General features: G+C 37.5%; 1 protein-coding gene across 3 annotated transcripts in view; it reads right to left on the bottom strand.

Annotated features, from left to right (window-relative positions):
* The window catches only part of LOC109694790 (DNA helicase MCM9), a 116,410-nt gene that overhangs the window by 3,603 nt on the left and 88,492 nt on the right, over window positions 1–24,315 (bottom strand). For 2 of the 3 annotated variants that reach the window (XM_074075602.1, XM_020176941.2), the window contains exons 9-12: window positions 4,528–4,730; window positions 3,772–3,975; window positions 2,624–2,706; window positions 2,000–2,145 (exon numbers count right to left, since the gene is read on the bottom strand). In XM_074075602.1, coding sequence (XP_073931703.1) covers window positions 2,000–2,145; window positions 2,624–2,706; window positions 3,772–3,975; window positions 4,528–4,730 — 636 coding nt within the window. The remainder of the gene's footprint in view (window positions 1–1,999; window positions 2,146–2,623; window positions 2,707–3,771; window positions 3,976–4,527; window positions 4,731–24,315) is intronic. The other variant, XM_074075604.1, reaches the window with a different exon arrangement.

Here is a 24,315-nt window from a genome sequence, read left to right as displayed (position 1 = left end):
AGAGTTTGTGATACCCTCAGTGCTGGTATTCCTACACTTGCCTCTGCATTCACATTCACAGGATGACAACCTTTCCTGCAAAGCCTTGTCATGTGTCACATAAACTCTGGGCAGCTACTCTCCATCAGTCTGATAAGAGTGTTAAAACCTACTTACCTTCTCTGAATGAAGCATCTGTTCAATGATACTCATTCTAAATACTGGGCTTAATAGAAACTGAACTAATGCCAGAAAGACCACCTTCTAACAAGAACTGTAGTTCTTCAAAAGTAGATCCTTCATAAAGTTCTTCTTAACCCAGAAATGTCTTCTTAGTATAAAATACAATATGACCCTGTTTCCATGTACTAACTCTGAAAAGGAATTACACCCAAAAGTGGGTGAGAAAATTATTCTAAAATCCTTGTGTATGTAATCAAGAAAAATAGACTAGAATAGAATGAAATATAAATTTAAATATGTTAAGATGTTAATAATATATCTCAGTGAAATAAGATTACATGTGATTTTTGCTTTTTTTATCAATTCATTCCTACTACTTTTCAAAATACTCTACAAAGAACATTTATTACCTTTATAATCTAGAAAAAAACCTAAAAATTATTGTTAAAATTAAATTATATTCTTTCACAGTAGATTTGGAAATATCAATAGAGCAAACCATGTTCCTTGTTACTAATCTCAGCTAAGCCAAACCAAAAAAATAAAAACCCTTTCAAAAACACTACTATCTAGTATACTTTAGCATCAAATAAAGGTCAGGGATACTCATAACTGTTAAAGCTCTGTAACAATGTCCTAATGGATGAGACATCTCAGGAGTAGAATAATTTGGGCCTATTATTTTAATATAGTTCTTACTCAGAAGTTAAATTCTCCCCTACATAAAATGTCTATAGTTTTACTACACCACCCTAAAAGACAGCACCTTTGCCCTCTGCTTTGAGGTGATTAGAAGATAACTCACTCTCCAGTATATGACACCTGGCTGTGGTGCTTGGAGGATTAACACTAGAGCATGACTTTGCAGTATGAAGAAATACTAGTAGGATGGAACATTTTAAGACACAATACCATCTTTTAGACAATCACATATACTTTTTCCTCCCCCTCCCGTCCATCTAGGAGAGTCACTCTGAATTTGAGAAGTACAACTGCCATTTTTTAAACACATTCTCTCCTTTCCTGAATCCACAATATCAGTTTCTGATAGCTTGAGCTGGCCAAAATGAGCAGCCCCTCCAAGGCACAGTCGAGCCCAGGACAGGACTGAAAGGATTGGCTACACCAAACCATAAATGGCTCAGGAATGTAAAAAGAGCCAGGATGCCAAAAGAAGGGGTTGATTTTATACAGACTGCAAGTTTACTGCACACTGGCACTGGGTATAGCAGGTAAAGCCAGCCCTCCTTCCCTTCCCCAAAAGGACTCTGCTGAAGTTTTATAAATTAGAAAGAGAATTCTGCTGGGAGAAGAGAGGAAGCAAATCTTGCCATTCCTCACTCCTGTCTCTCAGGTGCAGATCCAAAGTCTAGCTTTTCAGAAATCCATGTATTTAGGAAGCCATGCAAACATTAAAGTCCTGGGCCAAATTTCTTTAGGTAAAGAGTCCATGTTCTGAGTAATTCATGTGACATACTCCTTCCTCTGTGCCCTCCATGTTTGTTATCCACATTTTCACAAGTCATAAGAAAGCTAAGTTTTGAAACATTGCTTCTGTCATTCCTGAGTTTCTACCCCAGTCAACACAATGTGGAGCAGAGACAAGACATATTTGAGCCAGCCTGAATTTTGGACTTCCAGAAAAGTGAGCACTAAAATGATGCATGACTTTTAAGAGCCTAAGTTTTGCAAGGTTGACTACACAGCAATAGACAACTGAAACAACTGCCCTACGGATAGTACAGACAGATTTTCTATTTAGTTTCATTTCCTTTGTTTCACTAAGTGCCAAAGGTGAATTCTTCACTATATGTCTTTCTTGGTTTTCCTTCCTCACCTTTCAAGTCTTCTAAGCTCATCGCTTAAGAGGTTCTGCAGCTCCAGCTTTTCCAGAATAAGTTCACACTGCCTCTGGTACTGGGCCCGGGGGTTTTCAGGAAAGGAAGAATGGAGGGCATTCACACCTCCTAGCAGTGCACCTCCCTGAGGGGGTAAGAAAACACCAGGGAACATCGTCAGGCCTCTGCACCGGGGCAAAGACATACTAGAGACCCCTGACCCCAGGTTCCAAAGGACAGCTTTCCTCATTCTCATCTGGACGACAGAATTAAGTGGGAATCTTTTTGCAAACCTTAACAGTTCTCTCCTCTAGTTCCAAGTGGCTATCATTGCCCCAGGAAACCACACTGCTACTAGTACGAGCATGAATATCCCTGAGGAAAAAAAGGGTTGAGACCACCACTTTATACCAATCCGCAAAAGCAGTAGCATTGACAGAGCAAAGGTCTCCAAGACATTTTTTTCCCTTTTCTTAAATGGCTACCTTTGGTTATTTTTCTAGGAAGCATTAGTCTAAAATATTATCATTTTTATAACTCTTCTTATGTTAACAGAGCATCTTTCTTTTTTTTAAAGAGCACTTGTAATTAGGATAAATATTAGGTACACAGAACACTGTTACCTGCATTGAGGACTCCATTATTGAAACCACTGTAATAGCATCTTCCAGAGTCACAGTATTACGAAACATTAGGCGAGCGTGAGCTACAAAAAACAGACACATTTGGTTTTTCAGGAATATTTTAAGTGATAAATGTAATTCTCTGCCTAACTCCTTTCCTCCCAAATTGTACTTATGAATGAGCTATTATTAGTGAGCTATTATTAATTTTGTTAGAACAAACACAAAAATCTAGGTTCAACTGGCCTTACAGTTGTTTCTTTAAAAACAGAACTAATCCTTCTGCATAGCTCATGTAATTATTTATATATATATGAGAAGTATATATAATGTGGAAAAGTACTCTGGAGTCTAGCAAAGAGGTGATATAAGCACATTTTTAAGACTCAGCAACTTTTATTCCTTACTTTTTAATCTATTATAGAAATAAAAACTAATTTCTTATATTGGGCCTTTCTTTTTATCTATGATTTATGAGCTTTTCAAAGCTACTAAACTAGCAAGCCAGAATTTTGGGTATTTCTTGCCTTAATATTAGTATAAATCCTTGAAAATAATGAGGTCCATTTGTTTTATAGCACTTTTTATTAAGCTTACATGATTCCATCATGATACATTCAATTCATGTGAAATTCTTTTTTAGATTTAAACAGGCTAAAATGTAAAAACCATTGTTAAGGAAAAAGGGTTTGAGATCCACATTGGCTCATGTGTACATGTAAGCCTTATGCCCTGGGGATGGGAACAGGCATAACACTTAATTCAGCTGTTATAATGATGGGAATGGGTCACGACCGGCAATTACCAACCAAGAACCAGAAATGCTATATGGAAAATGATCCCAGAAAGGAAACTAACCATTCAAAACGCTGAAGAGTTGCCACTGAGAAACAAAACATCACAAATAAGGCTTTCTAAATGAATGACATCTTAAGTTATGGGAGGTCCAGAAATGTCACAAAGATGACATGACATTTTACTTAACCTCCATTATCGTCCTCAGAAGAGTGGCAGTCTCAGGGCTCAGAGCCTTTACTTTTTAAGTGACTATGAACACTTCTGAGTAGGGATTATTCATTTTTGAATCCATGGTGCTAGCCTCTAGGTGGAATATGAAATAAAAGTATCACTTATTGAATGACAAAAACCTTCTGCTAATCGGATCAAGCTTTCCAACAGGCGGATGGTTGTTCGGGCAGCGTTCCGGGAATCACTCTGCCTCTGCATCTGATAGTAGCGGAGGAGAACTTGATTCCCCGCATCAGACAGTGTGGGCTGGAGATTCCTAATAAGGCAAAAGTAGGTTTTCATCTTCTCCATGCTCCAGAGCTTCTTACATTTGCTTGGGTAACCTGTGGATGTCAGTTGTTCAGTCAGCAAATTAAAAGAACAAACATCTCATTTTAAGCAAGTAGAGAAAGTTCTTGTACTCATATTTAAAAGACGAGCTTTATATGTTTTGTGGCCATTGAAATTTAGACCTTTTCTCTTGTTAGCAGACAATTCTAGAATAAGCAGACTTAATAAAAGTAAGCTTTGTCAGGGGTTAAAACTATTCTGAATAATTCTGGTCTCATTTCTAGTAATAAATAGTACTTGATAAAATCTAATTTAAAGAGAGATATATTTAGAGATTTTTTTTTCAGTGCAAGAGTTGAGTGGTAATTTTATATCATAAGGATGCCTCCTTTCATTATGGCAGGTGGAGAAAGCCCTTTTCCCTTCTGCTCATTATTCTGAGGCCCACTAAGTGGTTTCTCCCACTTACTGCCTTCTGTCTAAGAACTTCTCTGTTGTCTGTTAGGATGGTCATCTTGGATATTTATTTAATTTTCTTCAAGGGAAATTTTCTTTAGTTAGATGTAATCTTTCCTTGTCACACTGAATGATTTGCCTTCACGTACCTTTATTTTCTAAGATAAAGGAGGAAATTATGCGATCCCAGTCTTCATTTTTGGTATCAAGCAAAACCAGGATCAGGTCAAATCGACTTAATAGTGGACTGCCAAGGGCAATGTTCACTGACACAGACTCATGTGGGTCGTACTGGCCTTTGGGATTTGTTGCTGCCAGGATGGTGGTCCTTGTGTTTAACTTGCACACCAGTCTGTGGAGAGAAAGGGTAAAATTCACTGACTAACATTCAAATAAAAAGCAAGATTAAACTTGTCAATAAAATGGGGCTGCACTTACAGCTTGAAAATCTAGAGAAACTCCTGTGAAAGAAAATGTGCAATAGTCTAAGGAGGTATCACTAACACCAAACTTAAATAAAGCACACTAAAATAAGTTTATCTGAAAAGAATTGTTCAATAAGCACCCACAAATCAGCAGACCCCTTTGCTAAGTGCTAAGGAGGCACACAAAATTAAAACAAACATGGATACTATTTTATCATTCTATTTTTTTTTGGTACTGGGATTTGAACTTGGGGCTTTGTGCTTATGAGTCAGGCACTTTACCATTTGAGCCACACCTCCAGCCCTTACTTGGATAGCATTCTTAGAAGCTTGCACTGCACTGGCTATACTGTAATTCAAGGTGGTGAATTATGGTTGGGTTCTCTAGGTATCAAGCTCCCAGGGGAAATAAAGGCATGCATATTCGCCTGTGTGCATAGAGAAGATGGCCAGAGAAGCATTATGAGGCAGCTTTTGACCTTGAACCTTCAGGACATTTGGATGCTTCTGAGGGGCAGGAGGTGAGTGGCAGGTGGAGATATGGTTGATTTTTCTTTTTGAGACAGGGTCTTATCCTGTAGCCCAGGTTGGCTTTGAACCTCTGATACCCCTGCTTCAGCCTCTCAAGTGCTGGGATTATTGGTGTGTATCATCATATCTAAGCTTCTTTTGATTATTCTCAATTGAGAGAAAAAAATGAAAGGAGAAAAAGGAAATCAGGAACTAAAGGACTTATTTAGTATCAACTTTTTGAGGAAAAATTGTGAAAGGGAAGCCTGAAGAGGTCTGCATTTGGTGGGTGGGTAGGACAGGGAAGGACCACATATGGAAGACGGGTGGGATGCTAGTACAATGAATGATCCAGTAAAGAAAAAGGCATAAAAGACGTAAATGAGGCAGAGGCAGGATAGGTATTGATGTCACATAACTTAGACATAGTTTTAAAACTAATTAGTATTGGACACATCCTTAAAAGAAGATGACAAGGACAAATGTAGAGATTTTTCTGTAAACTTGTGCTCTGCCCTTGATGCCCATTTTTGTTATAGTGGACTATCTGCCTCTTAGAAGTCACAGTCCTGGGAAATCAGCAAACATATGCTACATCTGTTAATCCCTGATCTATTTCCAGTTGGTTCTAGCAGTTACTTTATTCCTGAGATGGAAAAACTTTGAGAATTTTTATTTGTGGCAAATTGCACAAAGATACTCACTAAATAAGAGAAAGACAAACAAATAAAGCACTTTTACCAAAAACTAAATCTCCTTTGAAAAAGGTAGTGAAAGGAAAAAATACTGAATAGGTAGGCCACATCTTATAATTTATGTGCCAACCTAGCTTTTGTAAAGGCAGTTGTTTAGAACATGGAACCTAGTTTGTCATAAAAGCAATTTAATAAATGGTTATTACTAATCTCACAAAAGCACACTTAGCCCATACCCAGGTGATACTATTTATATATCATAAAAAGGATTATTTCTGAAATATTGGCAACAAAATAAAATATAAATACATTTGATATAATTTTTAAAATATTTTCATTGTTAGGTAAAATTAATATATTGTTCTTCCTTTTTCTGATCAATAAATATTTATAGGCCATTTCCAGTGTGCAAAGGACTATACTAGAATTCATAGCTGGTCCCTGACTCTAATTAGTTTACAACAGAACTGCTGAAAGATGAGGAGACTCAACATAGCACCTGCCAGACAGGAGGTGTGTAAATGATACCAGTGTTAGCATTAGTAATGGGAGGAACAAACTTCCTGTGGAGACACCTGGATATCTATGGGGAATATAATCTAAGGAAAATGAAGCAAAGAAAGAAGGTGGTAAATTATTCCTGGGGTACCTGGGGAAAAAAATAAGCTTAAGGAAGAGGAATATGGAGGATTTATATGTGAAGGAGATTAGCAGACATGTGAGCTGTGAAAAACGGGACTGGGCAGGAGAAGAGGAAATTCTGTGGGACAAGAAGTCAGGCAGGTCCCCATGACAAAAGCAGGGAGTGCCGGAAGGTCTCTGGGCACTTGAAAGAAGAAAATGCAGTATAAAACCTGGTGGTTATAGACTTGTGATATGAACATTGCTTTTAAAAACTGAACAGGACTTTGGAAAACAAACACAGGTACACATGCATACAAACAGTAAGCCCATCCTATTTTTAGATTTACTACACACATTTTTGATCAACTGTGGTCAAAAGTTTTTTTTTAAATAAAAAGAAATTGCAAAATCAAAAATTTCAAATTCCTGTGCACTCATTAGGCAGCTCAGTTGATTCAAAGAATCTCTTAGTCCCTTGTTATTGTCAGTTGTGTTTAAATCATTGTGTGACATGAAAAAATGCTCACCATCCCTGACCATAAAGGAATGTAAATCAAAACCACTTTAAGATTCCATCTCACTCCTGTTAGAAAAGCTACCATCAAGGATACTACCAACAACAAATGTTGATGAGGATGTGGAGAAAAAGAATCCCTCATACACTGTTGGTGGGAATGTAAGTTAGTACAACCACTATGGAAAACAGTTTAGAGGTGCCTCAAAAAACTAAAAATAAAACTGTCATATGATCCAGCAATACCTGTCCTAGGGATATACCCGAAGGAATATAAATCAGGTTATAATAAAGATAACCTGTACTCCCATGCTTATTGAAGAATTATTCACAATAGCCAGGCTACAGAAAGAGCCAAGATGCCCCACAACTGATGAATGGATCAAGAAAATGTAATATTTATGCACAACGGAATTTTATTCAGCCATAAAGAAGAATGAAATTTTGTCATTTGTAGGTAAATGGATGGAATTAGAGGACATCATCTAACATCTTAACATCTTAAGTGAAGTTAGCCAGGTTCAGAAAGCCAAAGGCTGAATGTTTTCTCTCATATGTAGCATACAGACATAATACAAATACAAACAACATTATATAGACTAGAAATATATACAGAGCATGTATCCAAAAGTGGGACTGTTAGAGGAGGCCAAGGGAGGAGGAAAAGAAGGAAAGATAGTGAATAGTAATGAAATGCCTGACACCTGTGAAGGAACAAGACACAAGGAAACATGCTGAAAACTGTTAACACAGGATTGGGGAAAGGGTGAGGAAGTATAGTGGTGAGGGTTACATTGATGTAAGTACAACGAATTCCACTGACTAAGGAGACACCTAAACAATGAAGGACAAGATTAAGGGAAGGGCACTAACAGGAGAATAAAGAAGTAAAGAAGATGAATATGGGTGATGTACTTTCTATACAAAAATGAATATAGAATTTTAAAACATGTTGAAGACTGATCCAAGATGGCGACTAGAACGCAGAAGCAGACAGTGGGAGCTCAGTAAATAAAAAATTTTGCTGAGACACTGGAGCAACACTTGGCAGAAAAAAAGCACCAAGAGGAATCAGGGCTTCCACACCCTGAACCCCAGCCCATACAAAGCTTCTCTGTGCCACATTACACTGAGAAAACTAGAGGGCTCCTAGGCTGCCAGACGCCGGCTCCAATCCTGCTTGGGAGACAACCAGCAGACCAACAGGCGAGCAAATAACTGGCACGTGATATCCCACATCCATCCCTAGGATGGACTAGCATAGCACCCTGGACAGACTGACCCTTTGCCTAGCAAAAAAAAAAAAAAACCCTGAATAATAAACAAGGAACTGAAAAGGAACATGCAGCAGAGGGGGTGGGGTGCTCTAAGCACACCGCAAGGAGCTGATCTCCACAGGAACTTTCAGTAAACAAAGACTAGAAAGGCAGAAGGACTGACAGTGGGCAGGTAATAAGCCACTGCCTGAAATATGGCAGGTGGTAGTCCACAAAGGTCATCTCTTGAGTTAGTGAGCAACATCAAACGTCAAATGACATTGCAAAACAGAAAAATAATCACAAAACCAATATAACATGCTGACAGCAGGGAGCCAGCTGATGGTTCTCTGACCTTACTCCAGCGAAAGGGGGTGAGGCAAAAGCAGAATGGCTGGTGAACCACAGAGCTGATCTCTGGAACTGAGGACAAGCCATACCTCAATGAGGGAGGAGCTGACTAAACAGATGCTGCTGAAAGATGGGGAAAAAAACTGGCGAGTCTCCCCAGCCACCTGGCGAGATTAAGACAGAGCTTCTGCTTAATACCAACACCAGGACTGGATGCTGAAGGTTTAACAACAGAACTGATAAGTTTAATATTCTATTGTTCCTGAACCTGGAATTTTTTTATGTGTGTTTGTTTGTTTGTTTTGTTCCCTGTTTGTTTGTCCACCACCTCTCCATGTGGCTTTCTTTGGTTTCTTTTTCTTTCTCTTTTTCTCTTGCTTTCCTTGTTTTGTTAGTTTTACCACTGTAAGTTAGCTAATATTAAATTACACACAGGGACAGAAACAGCACCAAGTAGAGCAATGGAAAGATAAAAAAGGGATAGAAACCATTCTTCCCCCAAAATAAATTAATACAGGATTCAGAGATAAACTATGCAAAGGAACCCAATGAACCCCAAAAGAACATTCTGAAAGAAGAAATCCTGAAAGTAATCACTGAGAATTTCATGGAGATGGAGATGTTCCTAGACATGGTCAACCAAAACATACAGGAGGCACTCAAGAAATTCCAAGAAAACAAAAATAAAGAATATGACAAGACACAAAAACAAATAAATGAACTCATATGAGCCCTAAATAAAAACCAAACTGAAACAGAGAACACCATAAGTACAGAGATAAATGAATTAAGGTAAAAAATTGACAATATTAAAGAGGAAGTGACCCATGATATGGAAAGCCTCAGAAAAAGAATGAAACAGAAATACAAAACACAATGGAAGGCCACTCCAAAAGACTAGAACAAGCAGAAGATAGAATCTCAGAACTTGAAGATGAAATGGAAATTAAAGGAAAAACTGAAGAGCTATTAGTCAAACAACTCAAGACCTGTGAAAGGAATATGCAAGAACTCACCAACTCCATCAAAAGACTAAACCTGAGAATCATGGGCATTGAAGGAGGAAAAGAGGTGCAACCAAAAGGAATTTATAATAAATTCAACAAAATAATAACAAAAAATTTCCAAATCTAGAGAAAACAATGCCCATTCAGGTACAGGAGGCCTCCAGGACACCAAACAGACTTGACCAAAATAGAACTTCCCCACGACATATTATCATTAAAACAACTAAAACAACAAGCACAGAGAGTAGAAAAAGAATATAAAAGGCTGTAAGAGAGAAAAAAACAAATAATATACAAACGTAAGCCAATCAAAATCGCAGATTTCACAACAGAAACCTTAAAAGCAAGAAGAGCATGGAGTGAGGTCTTCCATCCACTGAAAAAAATAACTTCAACCCTAGGACACTCTACTCAGCAAAACTATCATTCAAAATAGATGTAGCAATAAAAGTCTTCCATGATAAGCAGAAACTAAAACAATATATGACCATCAAGCCACCACTACAAAAGCTTTCCCAAGGAATTCTGCATACAGAAAATGAAAGCAACAAAACCATTCGAGGACAGGCAGTACTAAATCACAGAAGAAGACAAGACAAGTAATCAGAGAGTAACACTGATTCAGCTGCACACAATCAAACCCTTAAACAACAAAGACAACTAAATGACAGGAATCACCACATACCTATCAATACTAACACTGAATGTTACCAGACTTAAGTCCCCCATAAAAAGACACAATTTGGCAAACTGCATTAAAAAGGAAGATCCAACAATCTGTTCTTTACAGGAGACCCACCTCATTCACAGAAACAAACACTGGCTTTGGGTGAAAAGCTGGAAGAAGATTTACCAAGCCAGTGGCCCCCAAAAACAGGCAGGAGTAGCAAGACTTATAAAGAAGGACACTCCATACTAATAAAAGGGGAAATACACCAAAAGGAAATAACAATTATTAACCTATATGCACCCAATCTCAGTGTACCCAATTTCATCAAACATACTTCAAAGGACTTAAAAGCACATATAGACTCCAATACAGGGGTAGTGGGAGATTTTAATACCCTGCCATCACCCATAGATAGGTCATCCAAACAAAAAAATCAATAAAGAAATTCTAGAACTAAATCACACCATAGATCAAATACACCTAGCTGATGTCCACAGAATATTTTATCCAATATCCATACAATATACATTATTCTCAGCAGCCCATGGAACTTTCTCTAAGTTGATCATAGGGCACAAAGCAAGTCACAGCAAATATAAGAAAACAGAAATAATCCTATGCATTCTATCTGATCACAATGCATTAAAACTGGAACTCAACAACAAAAACAATAGTAGAAAACATACAAACAATTGGAAGCTAAGCAACACATTGCTCAATGATCAGTGGGTCATTGATGAAATAAAAGAGGAAATTAAAAGGTTCCTGGAAGTTAATGAAAATGAAAATATGACCTACCAGAACCTATGGGACACAGCAAAGGCAGTCCTAAGAGGAAAGTTTATAGCTGTGAATGCATATATTAGAAGGACAGAAAGATCTCAAACAATCTAATGCTACATCCCAAACTCATAGAAAAACAAGAACAAGCAAATCCCAAAACAAGCAGAAGGAGAGAAATAATAAAATAAGGCCAAAATTAATGAAATATAGAATTAAAAAAAAACACACAAAGAATCAACTAAGCAAAAAACTGATTTTCTGAAAAAATAAACAAGATTGACAGACCTTTGGCAAGTCTGACTAAAATGAGGAGAGAAAAAAACCCAAATCAATAAAATCAGAAATGCAAAAGCGGAGATAACAATAAACACCACGGAAATCCAGGAAATCATCAGTGACTACTTTGAGAACCTATATTCTAATAAATTTTAAAATCTTAAAGAACTGGACAGATTTCTAGATAGTTATGACCACCCAAAATTGAACCAAGAGGATATTAATCACCTGAATAAATCTATAACACAAAATGAAATTGAAGCAGCAATAAAGAGTCTCTCAAAAAAGAAAAGTCCAGGACCTGATGGATTCTCTGCTGATTTCTATCAGACCTTTAAAGAAGAACTAATACCAACCCTTCTTAAACTGTTCCATGAAATAGAAAGGGAAGGAACACTGCCTAACTCATTGTATGAAGCCAGTATTACACTCATCCCAAAACCATACAAAAATACCTCCAAAAAGGAGAATGGTAGGCCAATCTCCTTAATGAACATCGATGCAAAAATCATCAATAAAATAATGGCAAACCGAATCCAACAACACATCAGAAAGATCATTCACCACGACCAAGTTGGCTTCATCCCAGTGACTCAGGGGTGGTTCAACATACACAAATTTATAAGTGTACTACAGCACATTAATAGAAGCAAAGATAAAATCCACTTGATCATCTCTAGATGCAGAAAAAGAATTTGATAAGATTCAACACCACTTCATGATAAAAGCTCTCAGAAAACTAGAAATAGAAAGAAAGTACCTCAACATGGTAAAGGCTATATATGACAAACCTACAGCCAACATCATACTTAATGGGGAAAAATTGAAACCATTTCCCTTAAAATCAGGAATGAGACCAGGGTGCCCTCTGTCCCCACTCCTAGTCAACATAGTCCTGGAATTCCTAGATAGGGCAATTAGGCAAGAAGAAGAAATAAAAGGAATACAAATAGGTCAAGAAATGGTCAAAAATATACCTATTTGCAGACAATATGATCCTATACTTTAAAGACCCAAAAAACTCTACCCAAAAACTCCTAGACACCATAAACAGATACAGCAAGGTGGCAGGATATAAAATCAATTTACAAAAATCATTAGCTTTTCTATACACCAATAACGAACAAACTGAGAAATAATATATGGAAACAATTCCATTTATAATAGCCTCAAAACAAATCAATACCTAGGAGTAAATTTAACAAAGGATGTGAATGACCTCTACAAGGACTAAAAATTCCTAAAGAAAGAGATCAAGGAAGACTACAGAAGGTGGAAAGATTTCCTGTGCTCATGGATTGATAGAATCAACATAGTAAAAATGGCTATACTACCAAAAGCAATCTACATACTTAATGTAATTCCCATGAAAATCCCAATGACATTCATTACAGAGACTGAAAAATCTACCCTAAAGTTCATTTGGAAACACAAGAGAATGCGAATAGCCAAGGCAATACTCAGCAAAAAGAGCAATATGGTAGGTATCACAATACCCAACTTCAAACTATATTACAAAGCAATAGCAATAAAAACAGCATGGCACTGGCACAAAAACAAATATGAAGATGAGTGGAACAGAATGGAGGACCCGGATATGAATCCACAGAGCTATGCCCACCTTATTTTGACAAAGGGCACCAAAAATATTCAATGGAGAAAAGACAGCCTCTTCAACAAATGTTGCTGGGAAAGATGGTTATCCATCTGCTAAAAACCGTAACTAGATCCATGTTTATCACCCTATACTAATATCAACTCAAAATGAATCAAGGACCTTAATATCAGACCCGAAACTCTGAAGTTAGTACAGGAAAGAGCAGGGAATACTCTGGAAGTAATAGGTATAGGCAAGGACTTCCTCAATAGAACCCCAGCAACTTAGCAACTAAGAGAAAGGATGAACAAATAGGACTTCATAAAATTAAAAAGCTTCTGCACAACAAAAGAAATGGTCTCGAAACTGAAGAGACCACCCACACTGGGAGAAAATATTTGCCAGTTTTACATCAGACAAAGGACTGATAACCAGAATATACAGGGAACTTAAAAAACTAAACTCTCCCAAAAGCAATGAACCAATAAAGAAATGGGCAACTGCACTAAACAGAACTTTCTCAAAAGAAGAAATCCAAAAAACACATGAAAAAATTCACACCATCTCTAGCCATAAAGGAAATGCAAATCAAAACCACACTAAGATTCCACCTCACCCCGTTTTGATGATGGCCTGTTAGAATAGCCATCACCAAAAACACCACCAACGACAGGTTTGGCGAGGATATGGTGAAAAAGGAACCCTTGTACACTGCTGGTGGGAATGCAAGCAAGTGGAACCACTCTGGAAAACAATATGGAGGCTTCTTAAAAATCTAAACATAGATCTGCCATATAATCCAGCAATCCCACTCCTGGGGATATATCCAAAGGAATGTGACACAGGTTACTCCAGAGGCACCTGCACACCCATGTTTATTGCAGCACTAGTCACAATAGCCAAGTTATGGAAACAGCCAAGATGCCCCACTACTGACGAATGTATTAAGAAATGTGGTATTTATACACAATGGAGTTTTACTCAGCCATGAAGAAGAATGAAATCTTATTATTCTCAAGTAAATGGATGGAACTGGAGAACATCATCCTGAGCAAGGTTACCCAGGCTCAGAAGACCAAGAATCATTTTCTTTCATATGTGGACTTTAGATCTAGGGAAAATACAGCAATGTTGTTGGACTTGGGTCACATGCTAAAGGGAGAGCACATACGGGAGGTATGGGGATAGGTAGGAAACCCAAAACATGAAAGTGTCTGATGTCCCCACTGCAGAGGAGTTAATACAGAAACCTTAAAGCGACAGAGGTTAACATGAGAAAGTGATCAGGAACTAGTGAAAAGGCCAGGTAAAGATGAATCAACTTGGGTTGTTAACACACTTGTACATGGAAGCAATGCTAGGAATCTCTCTGTATAGCTATCCTTATCTCAACTACCAAAAACGATTTGTTTTTCTTATTATTGCTTATGTCTTCTCTTCAACAAAATTGGAGAAAAGGGAGGTGGGGGGAGAGGGAGGGGGTGGAGGGAAGGGTGCAGAAATGTCCCAAACAATGTATCCACATGTGAATAAATGAATAAAATATTTTAAAAAAACTTGTTGAAATCACCAAAAGAGGAGGACTAAGATAGAAAGGAGAAGAATAAGAGGGGATGAACCTCTTATTCTTATTTTATAAGAATAAGAATAAAATTATTAAAATAATTCTTATTTTAATAAGAGGTGATGAACCTCTTATTATTTTGGGGATACTATATATATATATATGGAAATGTCATAGTCATAATGAAACTCTGTATAGATATCTTAAAAATATTTTTTATATTCTAAAATCAAGGACAGGAATGTAAATCAGGTCCTGTCTGGGGGGAAAAAAAAATCAATCAATCAATTAATCAATCATGTGATCTCTGGCCGTTTCCCTGACTTAATTTTGTGGAAATCTGCTTTCCCCAAAAAGCAAATGGGCCCAATGGGCAAGGTAAAAATTAATGTGCTTGATTTAAATGATTAGTGAAAATTTGAGATTTGATGAAAGGCAGCCATGTCTTTGGTGGAAGTTTGGTGGCATTATGGAGAAAATGAATTAAGTATCCACAGTACAGTCCTGAACTCGGCATCCTGAGCATTTGTGGTTTTTCCTCAGTTACAATCTGCTTGGAACCATATATACCCATGGATACCAAAAGTCTTCTGTACTCCAATCCTAAATGCTATGTGCACAGTAGTGGCTCACCAGATAACTACTGAAGGAATGAATTCATGAGTTAGTATAAGGTAATTCATTTTTCCAAGCCATTATGAACTCTATTTTCTTCAATATTAATAAAAATAATTGACACATGTGTTAGGCTTATACGACTCATTACTATTCTTCACAGACATGCAAAAAGCAGGTATTATTATCACAAATGTGGAAATAAGGAAAGCAAATGTTCAGAGATATTAACTTCCCCAAGATTACCCTGAGAGTAGCCCATCTAGAGTCAAACCTACATCTGCTGAGCTCCAAAATCAATGCTCTTTCATTTCCATACTGCCTACTCTGTGGGCTGTAACATTTTAGATGTACAACTCTTGTGATCTTAAGATTCTGCCTGATGTTTTTAGATACTAATTTACTTGCCTTCTTTTTCCTACTAAATGTGATCTCCCTTAGAGACTGATATATTGCTATTATCCTCACACTGTCTGGCACATGTTAAAGCTCAATAAATGTACATTAATTAAACAATAAATAAAAATAAATCTTCACATGGTTCAGTATTTCTAAAACTCAAGAGTTATTTTGTACTCATAGGCTTCAACAATCATAAAACAATGATGCTTATATACATTTATTTCTGCATTAACTTTAAGGAGCGCAGATTCTGAGAAAGCTATTCTTTGAATTATTTAATCTATGTGTTTAAGCTTTCCTACAAGCATAGTATATTTATTTTTATATTTTGCAGTGCTGGGGATTGAACCCAAGACCTGGTACATGCTAGACAAGCATTCTACCACTGAGCTATATCCCTAGTCCAGTAATTCTTCTAAACATTTTAAATTTAGGTTACACAGGTTATTTTTACAGACCTCTCAGAAAGTGCCCATGTCTGTGATGGTCTGCCATCATTCCTATTACAGCTTTTATAGAATGCTCCCCATCTTTACTCATGGCTTTCATCACCATCTATTTGCTGGTACTTCCAAACTTAGCTCTAGTCTATGGGAAATCCTGCTATTTGTTCACCAAACCTTGTTTTCTTTCCCCTTGGGAAGAAAGCAAGATTACATTTCCCACCCCCTTTACAGTTAAGGAGGGCTCTAATACCAAGTCTGGACAACTGAATGAATGAATACAGAAGAACATATACCACCTCGAGATCTGACCCCTAAAAGCTGTCCTGTGCAATCTTCCATATTTTTTTCTTTCTATCTGCCAGCAATTGTAAAAGAGGATAAGGCCTTAAAGTCAGAGAGTCACATGAAGGAAGGAGCCTAGGCCCTGAACGATAGGACATTCAGGAACAGGGAACTCCTCCCTCAATCCACATTAGATTGCGACAGGGATAAGAAAACCTTTCTTTGGTAAAGTATTACAGGAAAGACATGAGCATTGGAAAGAACTGACCCAGTTTTTAAGGAGTAATAAAGACAAAAAGATAGTTCAAAGGTTTAAAGTTTAGAAGAATCAGGTAAAAAATTCTGCTAAACCCTACATAAAAGGTAAAACTGAGAAAAGACTTTGAACAGTAAATTTCTGTAGCATAAAATGAGTGAATTTCTGAGCATAACATGGATGAACTGATTCAAGTGGCATTAAGATAACCAAGGTTAAGTAACAGAGGCCACATCTATGTCTCCAGTAGCACTGCACACCTCTGTGGAAAGGTGGAAGCAATCCAGGTATACATGAAGGAAGAAATGGATATTCAGCCTTAAAAAGAAATGACATTCCAACACATTTACAACATGGATGAACCTTGAGAATATCATGTTAAGTGAAATAAGTTACAAAAAGGTAAATACTGCTTAGTCCCACTTATTAGAAGTATTTATAGTAAACAATTTCATAAAAACAGAAAATAGAATGGTGGTTGCCAAGGGTTGGCAGGAGGGGAAATAGGGAGTTGTTTAATGGGTATAGAGTTTCAATCTGTAAGATGGAAAAAGTTCTGGAAATTGGTTGCAAAACAAGGTGACTATATTTAACACTAATGAATTGTATCCTCAAAACAATGAAGATGATAAATTTTATGTTATGCATTTCTCACCAGACACATGAAAAAAGGAATGGGGGCTGTTATGGGCTGAATGTTTGTGTCCCCACACCCCAATTCACATGCCGAAACCTAAAACTCAACGTTATAATATTGGGAGGTGGAACCTTTGGGAAGTAATCAGGTAGATGAGGTTATAAGGGCAGAGTCCCCATAAAGGGATTTGTGTCTCACATCCTCCAGGTCAGAGCCCAATTACTGGGGTTGTATAGAATGACTCATTCCCTCCTCTGCTGGACTCCCTCACCCTGCCCCATAACTTCCTTAACCTAAGGCTATTTTGCAAGATCTGGGGAGGAGAAGGCAAACAGGGTGCAGAGCTGACTCTGCAACACTGGTTCCTAAAGTGGGCAATCAATGAGACCTAGGGAGGTTTTACAATATAGATACCTAGGTCCCATATCAAAGATGCTAATTTAGGAGGCCTTCCTGTTAACCAGAATGCCGATGAGCAGTCAAGTGGAGATCCCAGGCTTGGCTCTTCCAGGGCTGTTAGAAACATAGTGTGAGATTTTTTACTTGCTGCCTTGTTACAGGGTTGTGAGCATCATGAGAATACAGGCTTTGTCTTTTCGTCTTTGTGGTGTCAACAGCTAGCAGAGAGCAGGACATTGCTTAGTTAGTATTCAATACATATTTATTGAGTAAGACAGTAAGTTGCTACTTTGGCATTCTTAATTTTTCAGATTATACTTCCTATCTTGGCATAATTTAATAGCACCAAATATATAATTGCAATGTTAAATTTTCTCCTAAAATGTACTCTTAGTAATGGCAAGAATATCCTCTATTACTTAAGAATCTAATGGTACCCTGCTATACCTTGATGAAATGCTACCTACTTAAGTTCAAAAAGAACCTTGAAAGTAGTGGACTACTGTCTTTCCTAAGTCATTATTTAAATAACCTACAGCCTGAAGATCACCAATACACAAAGTCCTTTCAAAATGCCTGCACACCATTGTGTGGCACTGTGTTGCTACTCCCTAGACACAAGTACTGATTTCCACAGTGTACAACTACAGGTAATGACAGCCCCTTTTAAAGCTCATATTGCATCATTTGCTTCTTAGTTTCCTCTTCTACCATTAAGTTGCCAGTATAAAATGTAAGTAAACTGTTAAAATATTTCTGGGACTGGGTACAGTGGCTTGTCCCTGTCGTCAGCTACTGGGCCCATCACTTAAAACAAACCCAAACTTTCAGATTTAAGTAACATCAGCAAAGAAGAACAAAATTAAGATTACTGGTTTTTCTCAAACATGTATTGACTCAGTAAGATCTATATTTTGACATTATGACTTCCATTTTAGTAGACTCTAGGCATCCTGAATGTTTTATCTTTTATATATATATGATAAGCTTTCAAACTGCAGGGATCACACTGGTTCTCTCTCAGTCATGTAAGCATGTGACTGGTAGGTATGCAGGATACTTTATGTTCTTACATGTACCCACTGTTCATGTTTAACCACAACTGAAGACGCAGTTTGTGGAAATTAGCACAGTTAAATGGAACAATTAAGTATGCTGTTCTTATTTTTAAAAAGAACTCTCTAATACTTTGCAGGAGATATAAAAGTGATATCCAAAAAAAGAAAAAAAAAATCTCTGGGAAATGCCCTGCAGCCTTGGAGGCCAGCAGACATTCCGAGTCGAGTCGTTCACACTAATATCTTTAGGGGAGATTGCAATTCAAATCAAAACCTTTTCATAAGTAAACAACTGTATTCATTTGAGGTATGAGAGAGAAAAGGAAAGAGAAAGCAAAAGCAGACAACTTCATGATTTCCTGAAAATTATGTTGCAAGGAAGGCCCCAAATGTCTTAAAGGAAAACCTGCAGTGGTCTGAGAGACAGGGCCTAGATAACATGAATGATAGTGGCTCGGGAACGGCTCTGATCCCAGGATAGCAGGGCTTTGTAGTGCTGGCCAAAGGAAGAAAAGTCTTTGAATGGGGAATGAAGGGAGGTAGGGATTTTCCTAAGTGTGAAATTCAGAGTACTCTGTATCTGCTTTTATTTTGGTGGAATTCATGATTATGTGTTCCTTTTTCACACTTAGCCCTATCTGCTACTATTTAATACTGTGTTGTACCATAAATACTTAGAGCCATTTTCTAAAGAGTTTTGAATTTTAAAATTTACTGCAGGCTATGTATCATGAAGATTAGCAGGGCTTTAATTAGGGGTAATGAATTTAAGATTGTGAAAGTTGTTAGCCAAAAATGTTAGATGAGAAACTATTGGAGGCAGATCCAACTTTTTCATAAACTGTAGAGTGACACAGAGTGGGTAGTATGAAAAATGAACACATGAGCTAAAGTTCAACTTGAAGAGTGTTTTTGTTGGGTTCTACCACCAAGCAGATGACAGATATGCACTAATGACTAGGGGCACACTTAGCTGCTAACTAGAAAGCAAAAATAATATGTACAATTCTTACACCTGTCTATAAGTGATGTTGTCAAAATAAAAGTGAAAAATGAAAAAATTAAGACAACTTAAGATGGAGGAAAAAAGATCACAAAGTTGGTGGTAACTATAACCTGGGGAGAAACTGTAAAAACTATTGCAGAGCTAGACCAAGGGTCTCACTAGCTTCATGTGACTAAATATTGTCCTTAAAGCCCTGCCATCCTTTCTTGTTTGTCTCTGAAATTCACTGACTTCAAGCTTTTTCTCATAAAAAGACACCTCTTCTAGAGATTGATTTTCCAAGGCTATTCTGTCTGCCTGCGTGTCTAAACTGTTGCTTCCCAGCATTGGGAAATCTACCTTGGTTCAAAACCTGTTCTTTAATGTATTTCTTAATTGATTTTTTTGTCTTCATTACAATTCTGGACTGGCCACTCACTGGAATACTTACTAAGCACATAATCCCACAATCCCTTCTGTGCAAACTGCCATACTGGAATAGCTTACTGAACCAAACATTGGCTGAACCAAGAGCAATCAAACCACAAGCTGGTCAGAGGCCCAGGAACTGTTCTTGAATAACTCTTTTACTAGTAATGATAATATCTAACTGGGCCTTTTTTGAAGGTTATTTGAAATAGTGAAAGGAAGCAAACTTCAACTACTAAACAGGGCTGAACAAATCTAAAAAAGACCCTAAACACAAAAAATCAGAAACAAAGAAAAGATCTTAGTCACAATAATGAGACAGCAGCCTTGAAGATGAAAAAACTTCTAATGCTACAGTGACAACAAGGTATTTCATGTCTACTTTAAACAAATTCCCATTTCCCCAAATCATGTTACAGAAGAACAGTAGTTACAGTAGCACAGAGAAGTTCAGTAGTATGAACAGTTATGGGCAATGGAACTGGAATCTCAACATAGGTTAGCTCTGGCTAGCTCTTTGCTTAATTATTATGGTAATTCTGTCTATGCCCAATGCATCCTTGTGGTCACTAAAAAAAAAAAAAAGGGAACTAGTTCCATGTCTAGCACAGGTGATGTCCAACATCTCATGACATAATGTAAAGATATTCCTCAATAAACCAGTCAGCAGCTGACTTAGCTATGCCTGAATCTGTGGTCCAGCCCATATTTTGCAACACCTCATAGTTGGCACCTTAAAGATTATTCTTTAAACATCCTCATCATTAGAAGATCAACTTCATTATATGAAATGTTTCTACTCTGTATTTGAAGACTTAAAAACCCTATAGTAAACCTACCTCATCTCTAGGCAGCTTTAGTCTCTGGGAAATCCACTTTGTACTAATGTTTTGGCAATACCAAGGACAGAACTCAGGGCTTCACACTTGCTAGGCAGGTACTCACTTGAGCAATGGCTCCACACCTTTTCCACTATAGTTATTTTTCAAATAGGGTCTTATTTTTTTTGCCTGAGGCCAGTCTCAGAACATGATGTTCTACCTCCTAAGCAGCTGAGATTACAGGTATGTACCACCACACCCAGCCCTACTTTGTACTGATTTTATTTTTTAAAATTTATTTATTCATATGTGCATACATTGTTTGGACCACCTGTCCCCATTGCCCCCTGTCCCCTTCCTCCCCCCTGCCACTAGCCCTCACTTCCAGACAGAACCTATTGTGCCTCTTCTCCAATTTTGTTGAAGAGATGACATAAGCAACAATAAGAAAGACATAGCATTTTTGCTAGTTTGAGATAAGGACAGCTATACACAGAGATTCCCAGCATTGCTTCCATGCACATGTGTATTACAACCCAAACTGATTCATCTCTACCAGACCTCTTCACTACTTTCTGGTCACTTCCCATAGTGACCTCTGTTGTTTTAAGGTTACTATATTAGCTCCTCTACAGTGGGCACATCAAACACTTTCAAGTTTTGGGTTTCCTACCTTTCTCTGTTCCTCCTGTATGTATTCTCTCCTTAGTATGTGACCCATGTCCAATAATATTACTGCATTTGTTTAGGTCTAAAGTCCACATATGAGGGAGAACATACGATTTTTGGCCTTCTGAGCATGGCTAACTTCACTTAAGATGATGTTATCCAGTTCCATCCATTTACTTGCAAATGACAAGATTTCATTCTTCTTCATAGCCGAGTAAAATTCCATTGTGTATAAATACCACATTTTCTTAATCCATTCATCAGTAGTGGGGCATCTTGGCTGTTTCCGTAACTTGGCTATTGTGAATAGTACAGCAAAAAACATTGGTGTGCAGGTGACTATGGAGTAACCTGAGTTGCACTCCTTTGGGTATATTCCTAGGAGTGGGATTGCTGGATCATATGGCAGATCTATGTTTAGATTTTTAAGTAGCCTCCATATTGTTTTCCAGAGTAGTTCCACTAGCTTGCATTCCCACCAGCAGTGTATGAGGGTTCCTTTTCCCCCACATCCTTGCCGACATTTGTTGTTGGTGGTGTTTTTGATGATAGCTACTCTAACAGAGGTGAGGTGGAATCTTAGTGTGGTTTTGATTTGCATTTCCTTTATTGCTAGAGATGGTGAGCATTTTTTCATGTGTTTTTTGCCATTTGAATTTCTTCTTTTGAGAAAGTTCTGTTTAGTTCAGTTGCCCATTTCTTTATTGGTTCATTGGTTTTGGGGGAGTTTAGTTTTTTGAGCTCCCTATATATTCTGGTTATCAGTACTTTGTCTAATGTACAGCTAGCATGTATTTTCTCCCACTCTGTGGGTGGTCTCTTCAGTTTAGAGACCACTTCTTTTGTTGTGCAGAAGCTTTTAAATTTCATGTAGTCCCATTTGTTCATCATTTCTCTTAGTTGCTGAGCTGCTGGGGTTCTACTGAGGAAGTCCTTGCATATACCTGTTACTTCCAGAGTATTCCCTGCTCTTTTCTGTACTAGCTTCAGGGTTTCAGGTCTGATATTAAGGTCCTTGATCCATTACGAGTTGATACTAGTACAGGGTGATAAACATGCATCTAGTTTCAATTTTCTGCAGGCAGATAACCATCTTTCCCAGCAACATTTGTTAAAGAGGCTATTTTCCATCATATGTTTTTGGCACATTTGTCAAAAATAAGGTGGGCATAGCTGTGTGGATTCATATCCGGGTCCTCCATTCTGTTTCAATGGTCTTCAGATCTGTTTTTGTGCCAGTACCATGCTGTTTTTATTGCTATGGCTCTATAGTATAGTTTGAAGTCAGGGATTGTGACCCAGCACCGCTCTTTTGCTCAGGATTGCCTTGGCTATTCACAGTCTCTTGTGTTTCCAAACGAACTTTAGGGTAGATTTTTAATCTCTGTAGTGAATGTCATTGGGATTTGCATGGGAAGTGCGTTGAATATGTAGATAGCTTTTGGTAATATAGCCATTTTTACTATGTCGATTCTACCAATCCATGAGCAAGGAAGATCTTTCCACATTCTGTAGTCTTCCTCAATCTCTTTCTTCAGAGGTTTGTAGTTCTCATATAGAGGATATTCACATCCTTTGTTAAATTTACTCTTAGGTATTTGATTTTTTGAAGCTATTGTAATGGAATTGTTTTCCTATATTCTTTCTCAATTTGTTCATTGTTGATGTATAGAAAAGCTAGTGATTTTTATATGTTGATTGTGTATCCTGCCACATTGCTGAAGCTGTTTATAGTGTCTAGGAGTTTTTGGGTAGATTTTTTTTTGGTCTTTGAGGTATAGGATCATGTCGTCTGCAAATAGGCATATTTTGACAGTTTCTATACCTATTTGTATTCCTTTTATTTCTTCTTCTTGCCTTATTGCTCTGTCTAGGAATTCCAGTACTATGTTAAATAGGAGTAAGAAGAGTGGACACCCTTGTCTCGTTCCTGATTTTAGGGGAAACGGTTTCAGTTTTTCCCCATTAAGTATGATGTTGGCTATAGGCTTGTCATATATAGCTGTTACAATGTTGAGGTACATTCCTGAATAGTTTTCTTAGAGCTTTTATCATGAAGTGGTGTTGAATCTTATCAAAGGCTTTTTTGGCATCTATTGAGATGATCAAGTGGTTTTTATCTTGCTTCTACTAATGTGCTGTATTACACCCCTGCATCCCTGGGATGAAGTTGACTTGGTTGTGGTGAATGATCTTTGTGATATGTTGTTGGATTCGGTTTGCCATTATTGAGGATTTTTGCATCAATGATCATTAAGGAGATTGGCCTAGTTCTCCTTTTTGGACATGTCTTTGTCCTGTTTTAGGATGAGTGTAATACTGGCTTCATTGATTCCGTGGATTTCCATGGTGTTTGTTATCTCCCCTTTTGCATTTCTGATGTTTCTGATTTGGGTTTTTTCTCTCCTCATTTTAGTCAGACTTGCCAAAGGTCTGTCAATCTTGATTATTTTTTCAGAAAATCAGTTTTTTGCTTAGTTGATTCTTTGTGCGTTTTTTTAAAATTCTCTATTTCATTAATTTTAGCCCTTATTTTATTATTTCTCTCCTTCTGCTTGTTTTGGGATTTGCTTGTTCTTGTTTTTCTATGAGTTTGGGATGTAGCATTAGATTGTTTGAGATCTTTCTGTCCTTCTAATATATGCATTCACAGCTATAAACTTTCC

This window comes from Castor canadensis, chromosome 1 (genome assembly GCF_047511655.1).
Source record: "Castor canadensis chromosome 1, mCasCan1.hap1v2, whole genome shotgun sequence".
NCBI lineage: Eukaryota > Metazoa > Chordata > Mammalia > Rodentia > Castoridae > Castor > Castor canadensis.
This window is presented reverse-complemented; position numbering and strand designations above follow the sequence as displayed.